General features: G+C 43.3%; 1 protein-coding gene across 1 annotated transcript; it reads right to left on the bottom strand.

Annotated features, from left to right (window-relative positions):
- Positions 1–2,360: 2,360 nt before the first annotated feature.
- Positions 2,361–12,999, bottom strand: wnt7ba (wingless-type MMTV integration site family, member 7Ba; the record flags this gene model as incomplete). Its single annotated transcript, XM_079494406.1, has 4 exons — positions 12,911–12,999; positions 10,616–10,842; positions 5,560–5,831; positions 2,361–2,840 (listed from the first exon to the last, which is right to left on the bottom strand). Exons 1-4 carry the CDS (start codon positions 12,991–12,993, stop codon positions 2,361–2,363), a joined length of 1,062 nt encoding a protein of 353 aa, XP_079350532.1. The 5' UTR covers positions 12,994–12,999.
- Between the last annotated feature and the right edge of the window lie 1,110 nt (positions 13,000–14,109).

The raw sequence follows: 14,109 nt of genomic DNA, 5'->3' as shown, positions 1-14,109 counted from the left end.
TAACCAGTAAGCCACACTGCTACCCAATAGAGTTAATAGCAAATGGCACACAAATCCACATAGACGGAAAAAGGATGCTCAGATTTTATTGGCAAAAAAAGAAAAAAGGAGAGAGAGAAAAAAAGAGTCAATTGTAAGCGATGCACAGTTTGGTTGCGTCACTATAGATATGACCACTTCAGCACTACTGATCCAGCTTGAAAAATCATTCATGAAATAAGCTTTGAGTTGCAGTTCATTTTCCATGTTAGGACTATGCTGTCAGAAAGCAATGAGCTACTATTTGTAGTTACGGCAAGCACTAATAAGACAACTGTAAACACTGAATCCCTTACAATCTAAAGTTGCACATTAGTATTTGTGGAATCACCAGTTGCAACATCTCCATATAGCATCCATTTTTACTTGATTTACAACCGTCACAAAATTCTTTCCCACACTTGATGTTTCACCAACGGTACCCTGGAACCGTTAAGGATCATATCGAGATGGACAATGAGGGCTATTTGTATAGAACACATGGATTATGTACAATTTAGGAACTTCGATCAGAGACAGAAATTCAAAATAATTCGTGGCTCTCAAAAACTGAGTACAATGACAAAAAAAAGATAAACAATTGTAAATAGCGACCGTCCTCTCCCGACTATAAATGACATAAAGTGCCATATTTACCGCATATAAAAATATACTCTTAAAATTGTTTTGTAAGTTACATAAAGCCTAAATAAACATCTCTGAATACATAAAAGGGTGCTGCCCAAAAATAGTCCGTGGCCTTTAACCCTCTCATACAACCCCCCCCCCCCCCCCCCCCCCGCTTCTGCTTGTCTGTGTGGTTAGGGCACATGCCATCAACCCAGGCAGACCTAAACCGCGCTGGAAAGCTTTGTGTAAGCAAGGGCCCGCAATGTGGAATTCCGTGTCTCTGGCGTTCGTGGGAATGTTCGATGTATCTGAACCTGATTCCACCTCTATGTAGAGTTCCAATGTGTTTCTCAGAAGTCGAGCGAGCAAGCCCCCCCACCTATTCCCCCCCCCCCCCCCCATCGCCACTCCGAAAAACAAAGAGATGAGCACGGTGAACGCTGTGCAGCGCTGTTCAAACTGACCTGTTTGAGGCCCAAAATAGCATGTGTGTATGTTTCTGCCTGTATGGTTCTTAGCCTAACAAAGCGTGTGGGCCTATTGTACTTGGTTGCCCATTGGTGCCATGCACCAAAATTAGCCGATCTACAATCTCACAACATATCACGATGCAAGCAATGTGCTCTAAGCTTGTAGATCAACAATTTTGGGCTTGTGACACTTATTAATCAGGCTTAATCTTCCATAGGGGGACATGTCAGTGCAGCACTCAATACAACCCATAATGTCTGAATGAAAATAGGAAGGTATGCAAGTGCAAAACAACTCTATAGCTTAAAATGCTACTGACAATGTGATAAACGCACATGTTAAAATGAAAATAGCAAAAGAGATTGAAAAAAAAAAAAGCATTTAGTTCAGTGGCTCCAAAGGCGACGCCACACTACTGTAAAAATCGGACACTCCCAGCTTGAAACTTATCAGTAGCAATCGAAGGTTGTGAGGAAAGATACAAATGTTAACCAGCAATTGAACTTGCTGTCCATACCATAAGACTTAAGTCTGAAAGATATTCTAACATAAATAAATCATTTATTTTCATATTTTCAGTGTTCAAACATAATACAGTGTGAGCGTACAGTTCAATTTGTCCCGCTGTCTACAGTCCTCAGCAGAAAAAGGCACTGTCTACAGTCCTCAGCAGAAAAAGGCACTGTCTACAGTCCTCAGCAGAAAAAGGCACCGTCTACAGTCCTCAGCAGAAGCCATTGTGTTGGGGTCTTCTCATGGCAGTCAAAAGGCACTTCACTTGCGTACCGTTTCCAGTTACCTGTGTTGAAATCAACGTTTCTTCTCATCTGCATAAGAACTTCTTTTTACTCTACGAGTGATGTCTTTTGAAGACTGTAACCTACATCCTAAATACAATGTCTACTTTGCCTAGGTGGTTATTTTCTTCCAAAGTTGTTGGAGACACAAAAAAAAGTCAACGACTGATCCTTGCACTTCATACGCACCCTGCAACACGCGTCGTATAGTTTGTCCAGTCAACGCACAAGAAAACATTCTTTTTCTTAAACGCTCTTTCTGACCTCCATATGACATTTCACTTCTGTCTTTCTTTTTCTTTCCTCATAAAATTACTCCAAATGTCAAAATGTGCAAAATGACAAAATCTAATTTTCCGACCGTCTCTGTTCAGCTCCCACCTCCTTGCGGTGTTGCCCCTATTCCCTGGTCTCCCCTTGAGCTCCTGCCATCACTTTCTCCCCTTACTTGCAGGTGAACACCTCCGATTTCTCGCTGCAGGTGTTGCACTTGACAAAGCAGCACCACTGGAACTTGCAGTTGCACTGCCAGACGCGCGTGTACTGGTGCGTGTTGTGGCCCCGGCCGCAGCACATCAAGTTGCAGCCGTCTGTGTATGGGGAGGTGCCGTTGCAGAGCCTGCCCTGCGTCCCTGTGCTTCCCGTCACCGCGTCCTCCTCGCAGTAGTTGGGGGAGCGCTCCAGGTACACCAGGTCCGTGTCCGTTGGTTTCTGGTAGCCCCGGGCCTCTTTGAGGCGCAGGAAGGAGGGCTGACGGAGCCGTGAGGCCCGCACTGGCTCCACCTGAACGGCGTCGCTGTAGCGCTCCTTCAGCATGTAGCCGATCTCTCTGAACGTGGGCAGAGTGGTCCAGCATGTCTTGGTGGTGCAGGAGCCTGACACGCCGTGGCATTTACACTCTAGCATCATGCGTTCCTCCAGGATCTGGACACACAGAGACAGAGAAGGTTGGAGGGCGTGCACCAGTGGCTGTGAGTGTGATCCTCACATCTATAAAGGCATGGTTACGATCCTCAACTGCATAAGCCCCATATACTTTGCGGTATGACGATAACAGATATAAGCTCTCACAAGATATCACAATGGAGTGAGCTTTTAATTAAAAAAATCTCAAAATATCTGACAAATGTGGGTAGGACATGCCGAAATGGGGCTGCCAGGTGAAAAGTGATTAAATAATCGTTCCTTTATTCCTCCATTATTATGTATACTCTACTTGCTTTGTATTCAAAGCATAGACCAATGTGGCCTTGCACAGCCAAAGTACATTCGTTGTGATTGTTGCATTTTGTATTTTATTTGTCTTTATTTTTGTCTGACATTTTAGCTTTTCACATTATCTCCAAATTGACTCATTGCCCATTCCATTGTGTACTATATGGTCCATAATATGGTCAACCCCCCCCCCCCCCATGGAGGGTGTAGAGTAGACGACCTCATGTCTCCTTGCTCTGATACACATGGAGTTTAAAGCAGCTACTTTTCACCTGCCAGTGAGGAGAGTTTGTGTGCGGAGGTTGACGCTATCTTCAAGTTTACCATCCTCACTGAACAGGCACTGCGAACAACCTCCTCTAGGAGTCTGTAATCCGACGGGATCCCCTGCATGCTTCCCACCCACAAGCCTGTTAGAGAGCCCCTCATAGCCAGAGAAACCGTTGCGTGGTTGCCCTAGCCAGGCGCATTTGTTTTGGTGCTCTGGTTTTAAGTCTAGGATGCCATGGTGTTTTTAACCACATAATCCTGGAATCCCTATTTTGGGCCAATTTTCAATTTTGTCTCGAGATTTGTCAATGGGAATTTTCTTTGTGTAGGACAAAAATAGCCGATTTGCTCGTCTACATAATTATGACGTTTGATGATGTTTGTGTAAGACGAAAATCTACACTAGCTGAATATAGGAGGGGCTAGCACCCCTCAAATAACAGAAAAGAAAAAAGGCTTGTGACACGTGAACTTGTAGATCTGCTAATTTGGCATAGGCAACAACAGGACACCAAGATATCTACTGCCATGTGTACTAAGTTCCACATTTATCAGTAGTACACATTTCACATGCCTAAAGTTGATCACAATGCCAACTTTGTGTCAAAAACTTGGGGGAAAAATTACTTGTAGCCAAAAGACTGTAGCCTATAATTAACTCTACCTTTCTAAAGACCACGTAATGGACAGGAAAACTGACCCGAGCTTTCAATGCAACCATACGTGTATAAAATTACACCGCGGTTAGAGCAGGATTTATATTTTGATACCTCATAGATAAATCCAGCTGACAGAAGTTACAGGTCACTGCCACACAGGAAAACGCCGTAAGTTTTGACAGTAGATGTATTATCGCTGCCATTATCTGGGATGTGAAAGGCAATATGATTGCCGAGTGGGCAAGCATATAATCAGAACATGATGTAGCCTAACGCTGACAGCAGGGACCGGCATTATCAAATCAGCAACTCTATATCCACGCTGTCTTCCTCTGCATTGATATCGGGTTTGGGGGAATTGGCTCCCGATTTTGGTTGGTTCAGCGTGTGCAGTGGTGCAGAAGCAAAGGTTTTGGTGCTGCCACTGAGAGAGGAAGAGAGAGAGACTTGCAATAATATCTCGTATCCTGACTTAATGCTTGGTAATTCAATGAATGGAGCGCAGAGCTGTGGCACAACTCCCACTTGGCAGCGATGACCGGGCCGACCTTGCATTCCTCACGCGCACACATTGAAAACCTCCGCTTTGTTTGCACCAGCTTAATTGTATTAACAAATTATTTGTCTGTATGAAGTACCCAACCATTACTGTTGTTCCCTTGCCTAAACCTTATGAACAATGGATTTATTTAGCCTAGTATAGTTGATGCAACAATTAGTTGTAAAGGTGATTTACATGCCCATCTAACCAAAAATAGCAGATCTATAAACTCACAACACTGCAATGCATCATAAGCTTGCAAATTGGTTATATTTGCCTGTGCATTCTCTCTCTCTCTCTTTAAGCTTGCATATTGGATACAATATGTAAATATAGGCTACAATAAATCAGCCATTAGCCTACTCAATTGATAATAATCTGAGCTTTGACTTTAATAGCAATATATTAAAAACAATGCCTTGTATGTTGATCAGCAGGGTCTAGTTTTATCACAGGTACTCAACAGAAAAGTCTGTCTGATTTATATAGCAAACATTTGTTTAAGCTGCGATCCTTAGGTTTTATGTCCTCCCCGGGTTTCAAACCTGGGTCTCCTGCATGGGAGACTCCATTTCTGCTGCTGTTTAAAGATAGAATTGCCACTTGTGAGTGTGTGTGTACTTCAGGCAGTACTACATGTACTACATGTGGTCTCCCTACTCACGCTTGACACCGAGATTACAGCTTTGGAAGAGTGGTCGAAATTTGGTTTTGTGAGAGACCTGGATTCGAATTCCGGGTAGGACATAGAAGTCAAAAATGATTTCATATGAGCAAAAAAACAGATCTATTAAACTTTATTATACGTTGATTTGCTGATGTGTATATATATATATATATATATTTTAAAGTTATCAAAGAAAGATCGCTTCTCGATTTGTCGATTAATTCAAAATGTCATCGGCCGAAAACTCGCAAGGACCATAATCTACAGCTGTAGTCCTAGTCAGGATTTTACCTTCCGCCCCGCCTCGTTGTTGTGCAGGTTCATCAGTCGCCGGGCGTTCTTCTTGATCTCGCGGGCGTCCACGAAGCGCCGGGAGAAGTCCACGCCGTACTTGACATCGGCGGAGCAGCCGCCCCACTTCCAGCCCTCCTCCTGGTCGTGGTAGCCCTGCTTCTCGCGGTCACAGCCACACTGAGTCAGGTTACCCTGGCTACAGGCCGCCGTCACCGCGTGGGCCACTCCGGCTGCGGTGATGGCATAAGTGAATGCCGCTTCTTTGCTTCCTATAAGGGGGGGAGGGACATAGAACATGGATCATTCATATGTCCAAAGCTTACTTTTCAGAAAATGTCAAAAAAACTAAAATAACCTGTGTTCCAATAGAGCCAGTGTAGTTATTATTTTGTCGCAAGCTTTGTACTTTTCATTGGTAACGTATAAAACCCAAGTAACCACTTTCACTTTCAAAAATGTTTAAATTCAGAAAATGGCACCTCTAGCTCACGTAAGCTTTTAGAACTGCATTTGTTTGTGCAACTCTCATGACAAAGTAGGCTAGGGCAATCATGTATTAAAAACAAAGTTGAAATATGTAGAAACAAAGTTTCTGCCCAACAGCTACATAGTTTGTGTTTTATTTATTTCGTTTATTTAAGTTACGTTTTTAATGCGTTGTTGAGGAACCATTGCCAGACATTCCCAAGGGAGCAATGTTTTGTCAAACATTACATGGAATGGTTTTGGAACTTGGTGGTTAACCACTTAAGCCCTATATACTTAGTTGTACGACAAATAGCGAACGTTGACATTTTTGGAAAAGTTTTGATTGAAAGCTGTGAACATTTCTGAAACATTTTGTAAATGTTTTGCCTATATGGCTTAAATTAGGGACTATAGTTTGAAAGTGGTTAATATAGATTGGAATGTACCTTGTTGGCTGCAGAACTTTTGCAAGATATACAGTAGGTGCCAGGTAGTCTCCTAAGATATACAGTAGGTGCCAGGTAGTCTCCTAAGATATACAGTAGGTGCCAGGTAGTCTCCTAAGATATACAGTAGGTGCCAGGTAGTCTCCTAAGATATACAGTAGGTGCCAGGTAGTCTCCTAAGATATACAGTAGGTGCCAGGTAGTCTCCTAAGATATACAGTAGGTGCCAGGTAGTCTCCTAAGATATACAGTAGGTGCCAGGTAGTCTCCTAAGCACCGACTCCTGTAATTTGTCCAGCTGCAAGTTTGACTTCATTTTTGGACTAGTGTGTTGTGGATTATTAATGTTTCATGTCCTTGTCTGATGGAGATGAATTGAAAATGAAGGACCCTGATGTAAAGTCTGTTTTGTATTGACCTGTACCTTCCTTGGACAGATTGGTTATAGTAACATTTTTATTCATGTTTGTCTTTAGTTTAGTTTTGTAAACGCATTGACAATGAAGGGAAAATGTACGTCATAATGTGTCATTTACATCATATTGTCTCTTTATTGTTAATGACGTTTAATGTTTGTGTCTGCACCGTTTGTTTTACATCACCATTACATCACCATATCAACATGAGTTAGACTTTAATATATTAGTGCCCCTCACTTCACACAGGTGTGATTTTTAAATCCCATTGTTGCTATACTGCCACAATGGCAATTTTTGCTTCTGATAAAGATCTGCTGTGTTGAAATATAACATTGTGAAAGAAATGGAGAATTTAAAAGTAATCAAGCTTTCTAAATCAACATGAAGGGGAAAGTTTAGGGCTACTGGTCTGGGTTAGCCTGTGGAAAACCACAATGGAATCTTTGTAAAATACAAAAATATCAAGCTGACTTTAGGAGTTAAACAATTCAACGTCTTTTGCCATGTGTTTAGCCTATTGTGCATTGCTGGTAATTCTTGATCTTACCCAGCAGGCATTCCCTGTTTGCGGGCAAAGAGAGACTATGGCAAGGATTTAAAACATCTTTCCATTTCTCAGAAGCTTAAGTCCAAGTGTGGAAGCACAAGTGACATCTACTGGTAGGCCAGAGAAGCCTTGAGTGAATCCATACTGCCATTGATGGAAAGTAACTAAGTGCATTTACTCTAGTAACTTATTTGAAAAGCAGTATTTTCATATTGTGATATTGCTACTTTTACTTTGAGTAAAAACAGTTGAGCCTCTGATGTAGACAAAGTGTCGGACTGACTTTGCTTTAACAATCTTAACTTTGACGTCTCTATTTCAGGCAAAGATTTTGCACAACTCTTCACAATTTAAAAAATATAGTAAAAATAGCTGATCTACAAGCTCACAACGCTCACAATGTTGCGATACAAGTCCGTGTGAGCTTTTAGATCGGCTATTTACGAATAGCTGAAGTATAAAATCGGGTTTTAAGTGGTACAGTCCATCATCATTACTGCCAGTGATACCTCTGTTGAATGCTGAAATAATGTGTGGCTGGACTTGACTGGGACGTTCCCCAGTGAGAGGTTCATGAGTCACCATTTGGGTTTCAAAATAAAAACATTTATACAGTTGGGTGCCACCGATATTGTCCCTTATCATTTGACCCATTTAGGCCTGACCTCAAAACTTTAAAAAATCCTTCTAAATCCTCCAGTTTTCTGAAATAAATATTTTCACGATTTTTCAAAAATAGCAGACCTACAAGCTCGTAGCGCGCCACTCGGTGGCGCGCTATGAGCTTGTAGATCTGCTATTTTTCAATAGCTAAATTATAACAGTTTAAAACACCAAAAGGGGTTCCCGCCCAAAATGGGTTAACTGTCCTTTTGCGCAGATCACGCAAACCTCAGCAAAAAGAAAAGGACAATATCGATGGCCTCCAACTGTATACTTATTTATGGCATAGAGAGGAAATGCAATTATTGGCATTGCTTTTGGGCAGTGCAATCGGATAACCTCCGTCCCCGATCAAGATAATGCTGGGCCTGCGATCTTCGAGTATTATGAATGCATGGCGTCTCTGGTAGAGGCGATTGTGATGGCAGTCTTCCAACCTGACAAACTCACTCCCGACCTGCGGTCCCCCAAGTCACCCCATCCCATCCATAAATCTTAACAAACTCTGAAGTCTTCTCTCAACAGACTAAATCTGCGGCCCATTCGGGAAATATTGCGGAAATATTGTATAGTGAGCGTTTCTCAAGGCATCGGGCCCTCTGCTATGGCCAGACAGCCATCTCCCGGCAATATGATTTGTTTTGATTGTACAGCGCTGCATGCAGGGTTCCATTGTTGCCATCCAGCTGTTGTAGCTGACTTCAATTAGTGGTTAGAATGAATCTCCCTGGTCTTTCTCAATACTTAATGAGTTCACAGGCCCGGCAGGTCAATCAAGTGAAGCGGGTACACGGAGAGAGTCGAGGGGAGGGGGGGGTGGGGGCAGAAGATTACTTTTTTCCCCTATTTTTTATGGGACACAAATAAGAAGAGCCAACGACTGATCTTACATTGCCCATTATTGATCATCGATTCATCAAGCAAGACAGATTGAGGTCACAGATTAAGTCGTTAAGCACCACTGTGATTTTACATCGTTAGTGGCTCGTGTAGCAGTTATTAGATGAGATTGAAATGAGATTTACTGGTCTGGGAATGTTACCCGCAATGCCAATGTCAAGCCTACTACATGGATGATACTTGTCTCTATTAGGCCTTCCACACACCGCGGGAGAAGGAGATACGTTTCTTCCGACAGAAAGGCATAAAGTTATCCAGCCGTCTGTCTCTGACTCCCGTCAAGGGGGAAGTGATTGTTCCCAGAGCAGCTGGATTAAACGCAGTTCCAAACCCACAGTGGACCGCAACAAAACATGTCAGCCTGACAGAAAGACACTTTATATAAGAGGTCCACGTTAGGAGCGAGCGGAAGGCTTCTGTGAAACAAACTTATCTGGCGAGGAGGAATGTTGAGAGACGCATATGTTTGGGGTGTTTACAAATCGTCATCTTTGATTGACAGGCTCTCCACTGATGGCATGCTCAGATAGGCCTTCTGCCATCTTTCGTTTTGAGGACAATTTTGCTTTTGCTTTTTCACATTGAATTCTAAGCCAGAACTGCCATGACAGTGGGTTGTCACAAATGAGAGATGACAATGAAGCCACATGGAGCTGATAATTGATCTAAACGCTTTTAGGACATGGGCAACAAGGCTTTGAGTTTCAGCTGTTTGTGTCCGTTACACGTGTATGTAGTTGTGGTTAACGCCAGTGGGAAGTAGAACTGCTGTGCTTTCAATGAAAGTTTTCAAACGGCAATTTTGTCAAGCCTAAGTTGAACTGTACGCAGAAGTGAAGTTGAGCAGTAGGCTACCTTTGACCAAACGTTGTAGAACAGTATGAGTGGACTTTTTCAGATGTCTCAACTTTAGACCACAACTTTTTTCAACAAAAATAAATAGCAGCTCTACAAGCTCACAGGTGTGACATGTTATGAGCTTGTTACATGTTATAAGACTAAGAACATTATTGCTGATGTAAGGTTTTCCATTGTCATCTTCAGCATTATCTCAAGTGAAGAACTGATCAGTACTTTCTTTCTCTCTGACTTATCGGACAAACCCTTGGACAAAAAGTCCCACATCCATTTTTCATTAATTATATCCTAAGTAAACTGGGTGTTACCGCCCTATATCTTCAGAAAACCGCCGTATCTCTCAGAAAAGTGAGGTAAATCCAGTACAGTAACGGAAGGTGATGCATATGGATCTTCCTTTTGTTATTTAGTACTGTAGGTGCAAGGACTAAGGTTTTGACGCAAGGTGCATCTTCTCAAGTCATTAGTCCTAAAGTTGAACCTTAGAGCTCTGTAAGGTCGTAATCACTATGATTTTCATCAGTGAGTTTTACTTTAATGACAGCAATCATCTGCTAAGTCAAGTGTATTCAGGTGTAAATGTTCCCTTTGAATCGAGAATCAAAACTGTTCAAATAACTCCTCCCTCTAGACATACTTGCCAAATTACACCCCTTCTCTTGAGATTTTGTTAAAGAAAATAAAAAGGAAAATATTATTTTTCTTTTGTTGCTGCTTTTTTGCTGACAACAGCCAGTGTCAAACTGACTGACCTACTCTCAGCTCTTGTCCAAAGACAGTCCTTTCTCCAAGGGCAGAGCAGTTCCACCGGCCGTAGCGGAACTGGTACTGGCACTCGTTGATGCCCAACTGGGCCCCTTCGCCGATGACGATGATGGCGTCAGGGCGACTCTGGCAGAGGGCTCTCTGACGGGGGGCCAGCCCCGGAATCTTGTTGCAAATTATGTTAGCCCCCAAAGCTACCACAGAGGACAGCGCCCTATAGGCAGGGGGAGAGAGAGAGAGAGAGAGAACGGGAGAAACAAAGCAACATCAAAAGACGAGTTTAATTCACTGTCACACAACGAGAGACGGAAGAGAGTTCCGATTTAAAGAGGGAGTCGGGGCATCAGAAGTAGTATAAGTGACTGTCATGCAAAGCGAGACACAGAATGAGACTGTTGTCTTGAATTTTGATAAGAGTCTATACAATACTATCTGTAACCGGGAGGAGAGACATGAGATGGAGAGAACGGCAATTAAACTTGGAATGTGTACAACCTGATACGTCTCACAAAGGTTCCTTTAGAGTGAAATAGAGAGACAGTTTTGACATAAAGAGAAGGTAATCAGCATGGATTGAACTCTTGACTCATGGTCACCAAACACAAATCTTACCAACTAGAGCAGGAAACTAAGGATTTTGTCCACCAGCTGCAGTGACCTGTGAATCTGAACATTCGCAGGCCACTTTCAATAATTTACCATGATCTCAGTTTTCAGAACCTGATCGTGTATTGTATGTATTGACAGCTACCATTTGTACCCTATTTAGCACTGAGGACTGTGACATTTAATTTACCAGGATTTGGCTAGGGAGTGGTGAGGTGCGTTGAATTCAACCGCTGGACAAAAAAAATATGTCTTCAGTCGGAATTCAAAGCTGTTTGATTGATTGATTGAAGTATTTATTAACAGTTTGAAGAATTACAGTACATTTCAAGCACAAACTCAATACAAAGACTGTATACTTTGCTATATTAAAGAACAGTTATATCGTGACCTACACAGGACACTGTCCGTTCTTCATGACAATAGCCAGTCTGTAGATCTGAAAATGTAAAGACATTATGTGATCAAATAAACATAGGAGGAGCGGGGGAGGGGAGCAAGACTTAAACCATGCAGCCCAGACCACACAATGGGCGGACTAATCTAATTGACTTTAATAAAAACTTGAAAGAAAACAATAGTTATAGGATGTGGGTCCAACTCACTCCAAACCATCTCCTTGTGCCTCTCTGTCTCTCCCTCTGTTACAGAAAACATGGCCAACCACAGCTATTTTAGGGCCCAGGGCCTTGCCCTTGTTATTATGAATGAAATGCATGTATGGTGCAGCAATCATCCCCTCCAGAGAGGGTCTGGGTCTTTTAATGTCATAAGAAAGAGCTCATTACATAGGCCTGTTCCCGTATAAGACATAGCACGAAGGAGGCCAATGCAATAGGGACATTTTACTCGTTTCCATATGCCCTCCAATTATAACGCTTTCCTGACGAGGTGCGCTTGTGACAAAGCGGTTATGTTGTAATGCGCAAATCCGTAAGATCGGGTTATCTCATCAAATACACCCAAAATGCATGTAGCGTGTGGGCCTACAGGGGGAAATAATGATAATGAAATCCCATCTACTCAATCAGCTGGGTTGAGCTGAAACCGAATTTCCCCATGCCGGATCAAATGGTCAATATTCTATTCTAACACTTTTTTTTCAATATGGGTTAGGAAAAAAAGTTAAATTACAAATGAATCTATTATTAGACGGACCACATTAATTCCCAACACCCGATTAGGCCTGTCGCTTTAAAAAATTATATTGAGAAAGCATGATTCCATGCCCCATGCAACTACCCCGGAAAAAAAAACACTTAATTGTGTGGACGGTTAGCCTACGGGTCCATGTGGTTATTAGTTAGGCCTAGGCCTACTAGTACACTGCCAGAGTTCAATAATAGCCTATATAATAGGCTGCTATTAAATATCAGGATTGTACTGTGCGCCGTTCTGCAAGAGTAGTCTACCAACTAAATCAATTACGCACCAATTACGCACCAATTTGTAACAGGTGCAATCCTCGGTCACATCAACCTTTAATTTGGTATAGCGCTTGAATTCTCTAGCCTATACAGTAGCCTGTAGATCAGTGGTTTTCAAAGTCTACAAATGTACTCTTACGAGTGTGTAACTCTGACAGTGTACAAATATCAGAGTTGAGATAGGAGACCCTGAAATGCTAAACTTTGAGAAGCACAGCTGGTGGTAGGATGTATAATGGATCCACCTACAGGTAGCTACCGCTGGTGAGGATGAGGAAGATCTGCGGGTAGTACACGGACAGCAGCGCACTGCGAGACGAGACGATGAGCATGGCTGCACATTGGAACACAGCGGACTGCTGCAACCAAAAAAAAAGACGAAATGTGAAGAAAATATATCCTTTTTCTTCTTTCTTCCTTTTTTTCTTTTTCTTTTAGTCCGTGAGTATCACTCGTGAACGCAGTTTCTTGTTGAGAAGCAGCGTGGTGGTGGTCCTCTCTTCAGTCGCCGGAGCGTCGGTGCGTATCGGCAGCAGCAGCTCCGAGCGCCCCTGATGTCCATGTGCCGAGGAGTCGGGGAACGAGAGGCGTCATGTCCAGCCAGGCGGTCACGGCCGTGTGTGTGTGCATGTGCATGTGTGTGTGTGTGTGTGTGTGTGTGTGGGGGGGGGGGGGGGGGGGGGGGGGGGGGGGGCAACGTGCTCCGCCACCTGGGCTGATAGACGGGGGAGGGAGGTAGGAGGGGGAGGTGATGTTGGGGGGGGGGGGTCCTGGTTCCGGATGTCAGTCAGGGATGTGCGGCTCTCATCTCCCAAAAAAGAGAGCGTTCTGTCATTGGCTGGGCCGGTGGTGGGAGACAAGTGTGGGATCACAGTCTGTCCAACCCCCGGGATGGGACTGGTCACTGGTGCATGGATGGATGAGTCTGCACCCCCCCCCCCCCCCCCCCCCCCCGGGCTCCCCCCCAGCACGCACACGCGCACACACACACACACACATCCTCAAACAAACTCCATCCCCACCCCGAACCTATACAACTAACTCCAACCTTGCATGCTCTTTGCTCTCTCTCTCTCTCTCTCTCTCTCTCTCTCACTCTCTCTCTCTCTCTCTCTCTCTCTCTCTCTCTCTCACACACACACACACACACACACACACACACACACACACCCTCACACGAGGTGACCTGGTTGACCCCAAGTCCACCAGCGTGCTGTCCCTCTGTTGATGTAAATAAAGGTATTATACATAGGCTACATTTAACTATTATATATTACAGTAATACATACATTACATTAATTGCATTACATTATAACTAAAGTGCAGAAGGAAATAATGCTCATCAGATAAATCACATGTAATATATTGTATTACTCAGCTGTAGCCTACTGTGTGTGTGTGTGTGTGTGTGTGTGTGTGTGTGTGTGTGTGTGTGTGTGTGTGTGTGT

The sequence above is a fragment of the Electrona antarctica genome, assembly GCF_951216825.1.
Source record: "Electrona antarctica genome assembly, chromosome: 23".
Classification (NCBI taxonomy): Eukaryota; Metazoa; Chordata; class Actinopteri; order Myctophiformes; family Myctophidae; genus Electrona; species Electrona antarctica.
The sequence above is the reverse complement of the archived record's forward strand: the minus strand, read 5'-3'. Positions and strand labels throughout refer to the sequence as shown.